Raw genomic sequence first — 13,497 nt, 5'->3', positions numbered from 1 at the left:
TTTTCTTTTTCTTGTTTCCTTGATTATTGGGTTACTACTCAAAAGAAGCATGCCCATGAACATGAGACAGCTTGGGAGACAGTGAGCTAGTGAATGAGCTAAGGGTGCCAGCTCTGGGGACTCCATTCAGAGTACAGCTGGGATGGCTCCCCCGGCCTCCTCGTGATGCAGCCAACCTTCCGAAGAGCATCGCCATATACTGAGCACCTGCCACGAGGCCACACCCACTACCCCGTGTCCGCCCTGCAACTCAGGGAGGTGAACTTCTTATCCCGATTTTATAGATGAGGAAACCGAGACCCAGAGAAGCAAAGCAACGTGGCCAAGTAACACAGTGATGTATTCGTATTCTAAAACCAGTTCTGCGAATCGTCAGGGCAGCAACTCTTCAAGATGAGCCGGTGAAAAGCACCTTTGAATGGCTGAGAAGTTGGTATTAGAACGCGCTTTTGCAATGGTCACACTACTTCAAGATGGAAGGTTGTTTTATGGGGTAGATTGAACTCATTTACAATTAGAATAGCTTTGCAAAGCGGACAGCATGCATGCTAAAGTCATTAAAACCAGTTTGTTCACTTAAGTAGGTTAAACAAGACTTCTACCATCTGGGCAGCAGCACGGAGCTGCTTCCTAATCCATTTGTTTATAGGGGTTCAAAGATATATGTAAGCACAACTGAGGTTGGATGATCGCCAAATTCTGAATCAGTGGAGTCTGAATTAATGAGCCCTCACTCATTACGAAGACACTGCCAACGCAGGCATCGTGTTTGCCACGGGACGCAGCTGCCAGCAGCTTCAGGTGGGTTTTCACGAGCAGGAAGTCCCACTGCCTCCTTTGCCACCGTGTCCAATAACTCCTGCAGGCTGAAGTGAAGGGACAGGAGTATCTGCCAACTTGATAGGTGTACCCACATGCCAGACCACCAGTAAGGGATCTGGTTTTCGTTCCAGCTTTGTCCAGTTCTGCCTATGAGACTTTGGGGAGAAGCCACACGCCACCTCTGAGCTCGTCCACTTGTCTAATAAACAGAGATCATAATGCCTGCTCCGCCTGTCTTTGGAGAGTTGTGAGATCAAATGAGATAATATGTCACTAGTGACTAATAATCTGTAAAGGATGAAATGAATGTGAGATACAGAGATGTGTAGAGACAGGTCCCTGCACTGAGTATGGGGTGCAAATCATTTGGCCACCTTCCCTATGGGTGACCTGTAAGGGCCGGGTGACCCTCCATCCTCAAAGCCTGCTTTCCTGGCTCCTGCCTGGGCTCTTACACTCTCCTGCAAGTTGTTTCTCATGACCATCCCCCAGAGGAGGCTGGGGTGGTGGGGGTGAGGGTCCCCAGGTGGAGGCGAGAATCCAGAAGCTGCTCTGCTCCATCACTGGAGGTTAATGAGCCCTGGATATGGACATGAACTCAGAGTTGGCTGGGGAGGTTCCCTGAGCCCCACGGCCATGCTGGCGTCTGTTCTACCCTGGGCAGCTGTGTGGCTGTTCATGCCACTGGTCACAAGGGATGGTTCAGAGAACGTAGGTGGCTCAGGGCAAGCCCATCGCCTCTGCTAAGAAAGCAAATCACGCCCACACTTTCTCCGGAGGGGTCAGTGGGGACTTGCTGCTGTGCAAAAGGGGCACTGTCACTTGTAAAGCTGGCATTCTCGTTAGCAACATGGCATTTTCTGTCACTTGCTCTGGATGAGGATGCCAAGGTAGGCCACCAATGCCCTGTTTTCTGACCTTCCACTCCCCAGGGAGCCAACCAAAAACAGCGGCCCTGATTTAATAACCAAGAACTTCAGGAGGCAGAGGGGCACACTAACACTGCCAGGTCGGGGCTGGGGAGGCCTGAGCTCCCCTCCCACACACGCTCTGGGGCAGAGTACCCCAGCCAGCTTTCGAAAGCACTGCTGAGCCGGTGGGCTGAGGGCTGGCAGCCTGCAGGGCAGGTGGTCCTCTTCAGCACCAGGGCAGCCGGTCTCTGGAGGAGAGAATCCCAGGGGGCGGGAGCTGACAGGTGACAGACGCAGGCAATGGGGCCTACATGCAGCGCATGGGAACGAAAAGCCCAGGTAGAGATGGATCAAGACCTACAGCCGACTTCTGCTTTTCTCCAGGTTTCTGCTCAGACTTCCTGGATCTTGAGGGAGCTCTGTGATGGTACCTGCCGAGACCATCTCTTCTGCTGGGGAACGTGTGACCCAGCTCCCCCTGGTAATCTGCTCAGTGACCCCAGGGAACTATCTGATAGTGGGTGAGAACTTTGCTCAAATGGTTAAAATCCTACTGGATTTGTCACTTACCAGGGAAAACAAAAACCCCAGCTGGGAAGAGGTCACCATCCCAGCTGTGTTCCCACCTCCCGATCACTCAGTGCGGTGGCTCCTCCAGAACTGTCCAGGTCACCCTCTGTCCCCAGCACCCATGCCCTTTCCTTTGCCCTCTGGCTTGCACAGGCTGAGAAGGAGGGGAGAGAACCAAGGTTGGAAGTCCTATAAGCTGTGACACCAAACCCGACAGTAGGTTTTTAAGGGAGGATGGGGAACTCACCTCTCAAGGCTACACTGATATTTCATGCCCTCCCCCCCAATAACGATCTAACAGCATGATTCCTCCACACAGCTAAGTAGCTCTTCCAGGTTTCGAAGAGCTTTCCCACACATCGAATCACTCCATCATGTTTTTTGACCTGTCTGAGCCAAGAGGAGAAGGGCGTTTCGGGCAGAGGCGGGCTGACTGCCTACATGGAGCATGCTGTTAACTCTCTCTCCAAGGTTCTGTCCAAATGTGAGTGACTAAGAGCTTGCATTCCCACCCTCTGTCCCCCCTCCGGTGAGATGGACAGGTCCAGCAGGCCCCCAGAGCCAGGTGCAGAGGGACAAAGCTCCAGAAAGTGGTTGGAGAGGGGGCGATGTGGCAGGGGCTTGGATTCCTCCCTCAGGGCCAGGCTGCTACAAGTTCATATTTGCATAAATCTGCATATGCCTTTGCAGGCCCCACCCCTTAACTGCTGGTCATTTTCAGGTCAGGAAGTTACAACAGCTTTGGTGTGGGCTTTCGAGGCATATTCTCACTCAGTCTCCTTTCCTGCCTTGGTTCCCTCTACATCCAGCCCTCTGCGGCAGAGAATGGGGAGGGAGATAAGATGGCTTAAAGGGGGCCCACCCACTGTCCCCAAACCTTCTGAGCAGGCAGAGGGTGGAGCCGAGGTTCCTGCCCACCCGAAGCTGGATCAGGGCTCATCTGAGGACCGGGGGGTCTTACCAGACACCACTGACGCAGCGGGTGGATAAGGCCCGAGGGGCGATGGTGGAGCCCTGCTGCATGAAGCCCCCGACCGGAAACCAGAGGCTGTTGCCGAGGGAGTACTGGTTCACCAGGAGGTTGCACCGGCCCTGGGCGCACGGGTGGGGGCTGTACCACTCGTAGGGGGTCAACCTGCGGGAGAAAGGAGCACACACAAGTGCTGTGGAGGGTGGGCACCAGGGGGCGTGGGGGCGCTCTCCTCTTTGGCCTCACCTCTGGACCTCGGTAGCCGGCCTATGGCCTTGGGCAAGCCAATACCCCCTCCCCTAATGTGGGACTTCAATTTTCCCATCGAAAAATGAGAATGTTGGACTATGAGGTTCTGACACTGTTTTTCTTTAATCAAAGAAACATTTTAAATTTTTCAAAATAAATCAAGTCAAGGGGTAGCTGGCTGGGAACTGCTTGTTCTGCCTTCTCCAGTCCCCCAGAGTGACCACAGAGAGACCCTAGGGCCCCACAGAGCCATGGTTTGAAAACCCTCAGCCCAGAGCAGTAGTTCTCAAACCCGAACGTACGTCAGAATCACCAGGAAGGCTCATGAAAACACAGATTGCTGGGCCCCACCCCCAGAGCGTCTGATTAGGTAAGTCTGGACGAGGCCGAAGAATCTGCACGTCCCTAGGTGATGTTGATGCCACTGGTCCAGGGACCACACTTTGAGAACCACTGGCCTAGATGGTCCCTCAGGCTGTGGTTCCCAATCCTGTCTATTTTTCAGACTCACCTGGGACCTTTTAAAATAATGCCAACACCTGGATTCCAGTCGCAGAAGTTCTGATTTAATCTGTCCAGGTAAGGCCCAGTCATCAGTATTTTTCAGGGCTCCCCAGGTGAGCATGGTAGGTACCCACTCCCGCTGTCCCTCCCAGCCTCACACTGGCCCCTCTCTGAGCAGCTCCTCTGATGTCTAGACTGCTCTTTCTTCCTGCCCATCAGACACGTGCTCTCCCTCCTCTGTCCAGCTCCTGTCTGTCTCCCGCACAAAGCCTTCCAGCTCCGATGTGAGATGCATGTGCTGAGCAGGGCCGGTGCTGCGTGTTCACAGGGTGTCATCATCATCCCCGGCCTTCGCTCAGCCTGGTCTGCACGTGCGGAGCTGCAGGGCTCGCCCACATTCCCCTCGCTGCTGCTGGCTCCTGAACACACGGCCAATGCGCCTGCGCTGGCCTGGCGTCCCGAGATGTGCTCCCTTCCTCCGTGGCCTTGGGAGGCTGGCTTGTCCCTGTGGTGCCTCCCCTCGGTGGTGGTTCCCAAGCCTATGGGCCACTGGAAGTAAGCCTCAAAAATGCGGGTTCCCAGGCCCCATCCCTAGAGATTCTAAGATGATCAGACTTGGAAATTCAAGTTTTTAAAATCACCTTGTCTGTCTCTGATATCAGCTGGCTTGGGAACAGCAGCCTTAGATCAGTGGTTTTCAAACATTTTTCCCCCCTCTAAAATCCTACCCAGAAGTACAATAGATGAGAGAAAAGTGGAGCTGGTCTGGATGGAGACGGGTTGGGGCCCCAGGGCTCTGGCTGCCCTGCCCCTCCAAGTCTCTGTACTTTCCAGGAGCTTCCACGGTCCATAGACCCTGTCTGAAAGCCACCACCTTAGGCCAGATTACCCTAGGCTCAGATATTTAGGATACTATACATATATAGGACATACAATCAGACCTTTCACACAATTTTTTGGTTATTCTTTTTGTTAATTCTAGATCCTGGGGGGCAGTATGCATGCATGTGTGTGTCTGGAAACCAAGCCCTAAGAGCATTTCCAGGCCCCCTAGGTCACCTGAGAGCTGCGACTTGCTCCACACAGGGGCTCAGTCGCAGGGGGCAGGAGTGAGCTGTGGGGCAGTGGAGCCGGGACTCAGGGGGGACGGCTCCCCCCAAGCAGCCACAGACAGTGCGGGGAAGTGGAGAGGAATGTGTCAGACAGCGTGCCAGCTCCCGCACACCTCTCCAGTCGTCACGACAACAGATACTTGATGGGGCAGTGCCTACAGGCCCAGGGGGTAGGTGGCGCCCGAGCAGCACATGCAGCGGCCCTCGAAGATGACCAGGGTGTGAGCAGGGCCTTTCTCTGTCTGGTGGATCTCATGGGCTGCAGTCAACTTCCGGAACTTGGCTTTGATCTCCACTGACAGAGGCACGGACTGGGTGCTTCAATGCCTCCTGGGCAGGGGTTAGACGCCCCATGGTTCCTTGGGGCTCCATCTTCTAACTGGAGCCAGCACAGGACCCCCTTGAGCACCGGGTAGACACGCTCTCGGGGAAGACCACACCCTGCAGACGCGGAATATTCGCTACTGAATTACCCAGCCCTGCCACATGGCCCCAAGGGGAAGGAAACCGAAGAGAAGAGGCCGGGCCAGAGCCACTGTCAGCCCTCTCAAAGCTCGCCCGGAGTGGCTCTCGCTCCTCCGGGATGGTGAGCCGGGCACGGAGCTAGAAGCAGGGGTCTGAGCGAGACCATGAGCCACGAGAGCTTGCTCTGCTTCTGGAGAGTCAGCAGGCTCTCCTGCAGCCCAGGCTGGTCCAACCTAGCCTCAGAGAGCAACAACCCTCTCTGTGCACTTTCCTGGGAGGACTCAGCCGAGGGAGGGGCCTCAGATTCTTCTCTAGGCCCAGGGACAGTCTCTGGTCTCCAGGGATGGGGCCGGGTTGGAGCATGCCTGTTCTCCCCTACCCCTGATCTGGACCACTTGTCTCAACTCAGACTACTTGCCAAGGCCTCTCTCCATCCTGCCTTCCTGCCATTAGCCCCCCTTCACAGTTCCCGTTCAATGAAGCAGCTGTGTTTTCACAGGCAGAGCTGGGCTGGGGAAGGGCCAGGCCCTCTGCAGAGGAGGCCTTCTCCCTTGCCCGTGCCACTGTGGCCTCCGGTCCCCCTCTCCGGATTGGCAGGCTCTGTTTCTTGTCATTCAGCATTTTGTGGCAGATCCGGGCAGGGACGGATGCCAGGCAGCCAAATGCACAGTACTTAATCGGAGTGATCTTCCTACCACCTTCCTCCCCTTCTCTCTCTCCCAAGGCTCCTACACAGCAGGGGGCTGGAGGCTGGGGGACTGGATGGGTAACAGGCAGGGGTGCAGAAGCAAATTCGGACAAGCTCGCGTGAGGGGATGTGCACGTGGATGGATGGATGGGTGGGACCAGGTCCTGAGTCCCTCTCCCATCCCTCTGCTTTGGCACCAAAGTCTCCTCACCCCGCCCCTCTCCTGCTCCCCACCCCCTCCCGTGCAGTTCCCAGAGGTGGACACGAGGTGGCGGTGTGAGGACAGGGAAGGGGAGAGGCGTGTACCGAGCCACTAGGAAGAGGACGCAGCTGACCGCCAGATAGGCTAGAAGCATGAAGAGCCAGACGCCCGGAGAAAATGGGTCCAGGAAGGAGAAATAGCCAGGTCTGCGTCCCTGGAAATGGAGATAAAAACAAGATTCACTGTACACACTCAGTCAGAACGGCCCTTGGGCAGCGCAGGGCAGAGCGGTGGTGAGCTGGGTCCTGCCCCAGATTTTGCTGCCTAGGGTTATGGGTGCTTGGTTTAAATGACAGCAGGGGATGCTCTGAAACACCTACCCAGCCCTGACCTCAGCAAATGAGACAAAGGAACAGCCCGGGCCTCGTCACTTCCTAGGATGAGGGAAGCTCTGTGCTGAGCAGGTAGAGCAGCCCCCAGTGCCTCTTATGTGCTGTTCCATGTCCTCCAGGGGCTGCGTGGCTGGGCTCTGAAGCACCTCTGAGCCGCCGATGTCCGCGCTGCTGGATGGGACACTAGCACCCCTCCCTGACACCCACGTCTTTCTCAGGAGGATGCTGATACAGCAGGCATCCTTGGGATTTTGTTTGCAGGGTGATCTCAGACACAGTGAGACCTTCTCCTGTAAACCTCAAATCAGTGCTGTGAGGCCTGATTGTTATTTTCATTTTATCAGGGAAGAAATCAAAGCCCAGGGCAGTCAAGAGATGTGTCCAAGGTTATACGGCTAATCAGTGGAAGAGCTGGGACTCAAATGCACACTTTCTGACACAAAGCCCAGGACCATGATGCTATGGGAAGACGTGTGTGCCCCCAGCACAGGGGGACAAACTCATGGGACCCAAGGGGTGAGGGCAGGGACAGAAAGCTGGGGGCCAAGCTCCAGGGGTTTTCTGCAGGACATTGCTTCCTCCCGGTCTCTAACTGTGTGGTCTTGGGCAGGTGCCCACCCCTCTCCAGCCTTGGCTGGAGCTGGACTAGATCAAAGGTGATACCCTGGCGACCTACAGCCCACAGACAACTTGTTTACCTGCAGTGCCTACCCATCTTCATCAGTTGCCAACATTCAATGATTGGGAGATTCCACATAAAAATCCAGATTTGTGGCTTTTAAAAAATGGGTGATCTGGCAACACTGGGTCTAATTCTCAACCGGCCAGAGGTGAGTGGTGGCTTCCCACTCAAGACGGGGCCCTCTCCCCGGGCCCCCACTGCCACCTTGTTCTTGCACCAGGCTTGCTTCTTCCATTTACTATGAAACCACTGGACCAGATGCTCCCTAAGGACCATTCTAAATTGAAAATTATGTGATTTTATGATTTCAGGGATCTAGGAAGTCCACGAACAGGGCAGAAAATCAGTATTAAGCTCAGGGGTCTATGAACAGGTAAACTTTCAAGTTCAAGAGCACATCCATCACGGCACAAACTCCTGTCAGTATCAAAGTATGTCATTTTTACACTGGGGTCTCCAGAAACATGAAGGGGAACTACCTACGCCAATACTAAGCTGATCTCCACCAGCTTTCTGGGCTTTTGTTATCCGCAGGCAGCTAGACCATGGAGACCATGCTGAGAAACTCGAGGTAACCATAACTGGTCCCACCACAGCATCTAAGGTAGGGGTGGGGCTGGGGGAGATAGCTCTGCACGGCCTCACTGTATTCACACAGTATTCAACTTCTCTTCTGGTGGGCTTTCCATCCCTTCTCGGCAAGCCAGCAGGCACATTCCCGAAGCACTTGGGGTGCAGTTTTACACTCCCACTTGGGGGCGCAGCCCAGAGGGTGCAGAGTGAAGAAGTCAATAGCTTACCCTCTGCCGATGGGGCACCTGCTCTGCGGCCTTGCAGCCCTTCATCAGTGTGACAATGACCTCTTGGGTGGCCTGTCTGAAACTGGCTTTCTCTCCCAATTGGGCTTCAACCAACCAGGGAACTTCCCTTTGATACCAATTGCAAGTTCTCTGCCTCATGTGCATTCATGCTTGAGCTGCAGAGGACACTTAGGTGATTTACGGGGAAAATAAAACAACCTGAGGGACAAAGCACGGGAACCGAGGGAACAGGGGAGAAATGGGGAGAAGACCACTCGAGCATGTCTGGTCCTGGCACTATGTACATCCTCTAACAGGAAGAAGAACTCAAGAGCAGCAGAATCGGGGTCCCCAGTTAGTCATATTCCCGCATCCATCACCAGGTAACCATAACTTCGCCATCATCCTAAGAACCAGTGGCAGACACGGGAAGGCACAGTGCAGAACCCACACACAGAGACCAGCAGGGGACAGAGGAGCCATCATGCCTACACACCTGCTAGAGCAGAAATCACTAGCTTGGGCCACTCTTGGGGTACTTCTATACCCCCGAGTTTCTCTGGGCAAACGTACATGAACTCTACACCTGTCACTCATGACTGTTTCACTCGGTGTCTCTCAATTGAGAGATATCCAGGAGAAAAAAAAAATCTTTTATTGTTGCTTTCTGAATCTGAAACCCCATTAGATGCTCAGTGTCAGAAATCTATACCTGATTCTATCACAACGAGTGAAATTGAGGGAAATGACAGCCCTATTTAAAGCTGCCATATTTGGTTATGGGTGATAAGCAATGATGCACAGCCATGGGAAAAATTCCTGGAGACTCAAGTTGTAAAACATAGAGCATCACACAAACAAGGATCAAGACATAAACAGAGCTCCACTGGAAACATATCAGTCACGTTGGCAAGGCGACATCTGATTCCACTTGTGATTGACTGACGCCAACCAGGAGAGCAAGGAATGGGCAGTCATTTGAGATTTGGGTCTGGGCTCACACAGCCTGGGTTTGGGCTGAGCCCAGGCTGTTTTTCTGATGCCAAAGAGAAGTAAGTTCCTTGCAAGGCTCTGGACGCCTACCATCTTTTCTATGTGGATGCTTTAGATTGCTTCCTTCCCAAAAGACGTCCAAGTCAGTGGTGCTTGGAGCAAATCAGGTGTCACATGGCACAGGCATTCCTTCCAAATAACAGATTTTCCTTAACCCAAAGGATACATACATACTGGAGACACTTTTCTTCTGAAGCACTCAAACTGCTTCACTACATTCTCTTGATGTCAATACTCAGTTTTCCATACTGACAGATGGAAAATCTGGGACCCAGGGAGGTTAAGTGCTTTGCTCAAATCATTGGTGATGACTTCAATTTCTCTGGAGCTCATTCGTCAAGCTGGGCCTAGGGATGCCTCGCTCTCCTTCTTTCAAGCAGCATCTGTAGCACATCTTCCTCTCCTTTTAATCTTTGCAACTTGCTCCAATAAACTCCCTAATTAATCCCACGCCTTCTCCGCTGTGCCAACAGAGTCCCAGCCTGCTCTATCTCACCCCCTTAAAGAACTCTAAAACGTTATTTATTTATACCCATCATCATTTGTTGTGACTCTGTTGTATTTATGAACATATGTATTGATTTATACATGTCTCCGTTGACTGCAAGTTGGGCTGGTTCCTTCTGGTGAATACAGCCATTCTGAAGGTAGATAACTGGTTATATGTCATCTATGCCTCAAATGTCTAGGACAGGTCAAGCCCTGTAGATGGGACTGAAAAGTTAGAGGGCACCCACATTAGAACTGGTTCCTTGACTTTTGTACTGTGCTTAAGACTGACCACATTCAGGGCCAGCTTCACTGATGCTGTCTGATGGGAGAGACTGGGCTGGTCTCCAAGTGACCACAATCCCCCTCGTGGTGAGGCCCTTTGTGTGTGAGCAGTGGAGCTCCCCGTGGAGCTGCAAAGTGACGCTAATCTCCTTTTGCATGCTGAAATTTCCTCTTTTCCTTGAAAAAAAAAATCTGTTCACTCACTGATACTGCATTCTATGTGTACTGGAAGAAATGACATTATTGTAAGAAAGTAATTGCTCTCCCAGAATCTGGAGCCAAATGCGCAAGGACACCAGAGCCAGGTCATGCAGGACAGTGAGTGAATTAAAACACAAGACCCTGGAGTCAGGTGGTCCAGGCTGGAATCCTGGCTGTACCACTTACAGTTATGTGACCCTGGGCAAGTTACTTAACCTCACTGGGCCCTCACTTCCTCTTCTGTAACATGCGGTAATAATAAAATGGGTTGTCTTAACACACAGCAAGGGATATTTAAGTGTTTGCTCCCCCTCTGTCTGATGGTAGCTGTGAATGGGGTGCAGGAGGGCGGTAGTGTGACAAAGGAGGGAACCTCCTCTTACACTGCTGCTCTCTCAATGGACAAGAAACGCTATTTTCTTTCCTACAGTAACACACACTCAAGATGCTCGTGGGGAGGCTGCCATCTGGCCACAGCCACTTTCCATAACTCCTAGAGTTTGTACGGGTTATAATACATGAATCACGAGGGTTCCCCAGGGCTCCCCAAGGGAGCCATTAGGGTAATACCAGGCTCCCCTCCGGAAGGATGGCTCTTAGAAGCCGGGGATTGCAAGCTTTGGAACTCAGTTCCGCCTCCGCCTTCCTAAAGGAGTCGCAGACAGAGTGGGCCAGATGTGGGGGTTTCCCCTGTGTACCCTCGTCACCACCTCCTACACACGCACTAGAGACGCCAGCTCTTCCTTTCCTGAACCCACGCCCTTCCCCAGCAGAGCCAAGACAAGGGCTTGTCATGACCCCCATGTGGTTTTGCCAGTCTTTAGAACCAAAGCGCAGTTTATAGAATGGTTTCTTTCCACGCCCAGTTTTCATCAATGGTCAGTAAAACATACTTCAGGGCTGAAGAAAGAGATAAGAGAGACAGTCTCCATGACTCCTTCTGGAAGAAGCAAAAGGAGTGATTTCTTCCTATCCACTCCCCCCGGCCCCCAGGGACCCATGGGTAACCTCCCTCAGTGTGTCTGCGATGGATTGTCTTGAAGATATTTTGGTTCAGCATGCACTTCTCACCTCTGACTCCAAGAGGGAAAAAAGAAGTGAGCAATGAGTTCATCTCCACGAAAAACACCCAGATGGGCTTGTTGCCCATTTAACCCAGAGGCTGCCATATCCAGTCTCACTTCACTGATTGGAAATCTGTCACGAGAAGACCTACGTTCTCAACCTGGCCCTGACCTTGGCTGGCTGAGTGATCCCAGGTGAGCCACTCTGCTTCTCTGGGTGCCGTTTTCTGCTTCCAGAAGATGGGATACCACGACCAGCACGAAGGGGGAATGTGAGAATTACTAAAGTCATGTTGATGAAACACCGTGAGCATCTCGAGAGAGGAGCACCCAACAAATAACGAATATTAACATGATTATGCATTCCAGGAACCGTATTTCCATTATATGGGCTATCATCTTACTTAGCTTTAAGGAACGGAACTCGATTCATTCTGTTTCCTTAGAACAGAGTATTAAGCAGTATTAGAAATGATTCACTGGTTTACTTAGCATTGTTCTCCATTTTCCTAGACAATCTTCCTGAGATGGAAACAGACCTTCTTGGAAAACGAGTAATACTTCCAGCAAAAACGCCAGGCATTAGTTTAAAGCTGACATTTATTTCTTGCTCACTTTTTAATCACTGTCTGCTTTTAAATTTTTTCTTCCTTTAGAGAGAAGATTCTAGCCAAGAGTTAAGAAGAGAAAAAGGACAGAGTATGAAGCTTTCACATTTGTTAATCAAAGGTGGAGAAAGATATGGTAGGGGAAAAACAGTAAACTCACATTTTCAAGGGAGCCTTAGATGCTCTGGCTGGCTTAGGACTCTAGATGGAATCAAAGACAGTATCCTCAGATTAGACAGGATCTTGAAAGATCCCCTGACACATGTCCTTGACCCAGAGGCATACACCTATTACATCTAGAAATAGATCATTGGAAGCACATGGGCTCGGAGACTGGAAACCTGGGTTCCATGCCACTTCCTCCACTGCACTGTCTTTTCTCTTTCCACGGCACCACTAGCTACCGCTGGCCTCAGAATCCTACTCTCTGCCTCAGGGATGGCTGTATTAAACCAGAGACTGCATGTGAAAGAACTTCATACAGAAAGAGATGCCAGAGAGACGTCAGTCAACATACAGGTATCGTGACCACAAACCCAACCTCCTTGAATGTATCAACACTGAACTTTTTAAACTGGATTATCTATCTGGGGGCTACATATGCCAAATGTCAAGTCCCAGGTTGGCTCCTGGCACAGAATGATGAGGCCTTGCTCCAACAATCAGTGTGTGCTCGAGGAATACAAACCTACTTTAACATTAATATGAGCAAAACATCAAATTGCCACTGCAGTAAAAAAAGAAAGAGAGAAAACTACATGACATATTCTAACGTCAAATACGAATGTTTTTCTTTTTCTATGCACTTCTCTCTTCCATTCATGGATATTTGAGTGCTTACAGGATGTATCAATTCTATAAAATTCTAGACTGCAAAATGCATCAATTCTATAAAACCCTGCAGTGCAAAATGCCCGTGGGGTTATACTGCTAAGCTAAATACTGAATTTCTCAGTAAGAGGAAATGAGCTAATATGTCAAAGAAATCAAGAGAGTCTTGAACTTCAGATGTCCTGTCATTTGCCTCTCATCTTTGGAGTACCAGGGGACACGTCAGATTCTAAAGGCCGAACCTTCTATGCCTGGCCTGGAAGCTCATCTGGCCGCAGCCAGGGACGTCAACGCCTTCTCAGGTGGATGACATGCTGTAGGTGGAGTCTGCAGGCATCAGGGAGGGAGAGAGCAATGAGTCCAGGTGGCAGGCAAGGCCAGGCCTGGGAAGAAGATGTAGCTGAGCCACCCCAAACATCTGCCTCCTCTCACTTTTTGTTCTCAAGACCAATGGGTAAAGGCCAGAAAGAAAACAAGACCTGTATTTGGGTCACTCATCCTGCTGCCTGGAATACTGGCCCACCCGACAGAGGCCAGGGTCCTGGGGCTCAGTGCTGCCCAACCATGAGCCACAAGGTAAGTGGTGCTCACTGCCCCCC

The 13,497-nt window shown here is 51.8% G+C and overlaps 1 protein-coding gene across 1 annotated transcript in view; it reads right to left on the bottom strand.

Annotated features, from left to right (window-relative positions):
- GRIK4 (glutamate ionotropic receptor kainate type subunit 4) overlaps positions 1 to 13,497 on the bottom strand; it is a 386,960-nt gene that overhangs the window by 20,304 nt on the left and 353,159 nt on the right. Inside the window, exons 14-15 of the mRNA XM_064482153.1 lie at positions 6,598 to 6,707; positions 3,265 to 3,438 (exon numbers count right to left, since the gene is read on the bottom strand). Coding sequence (XP_064338223.1) covers positions 3,265 to 3,438; positions 6,598 to 6,707 — 284 coding nt within the window. The remainder of the gene's footprint in view (positions 1 to 3,264; positions 3,439 to 6,597; positions 6,708 to 13,497) is intronic.

Source organism: Camelus dromedarius, chromosome 34 (genome assembly GCF_036321535.1).
Source record: "Camelus dromedarius isolate mCamDro1 chromosome 34, mCamDro1.pat, whole genome shotgun sequence".
Taxonomy (NCBI): Eukaryota; Metazoa; Chordata; class Mammalia; order Artiodactyla; family Camelidae; genus Camelus; species Camelus dromedarius.
This window is presented reverse-complemented; position numbering and strand designations above follow the sequence as displayed.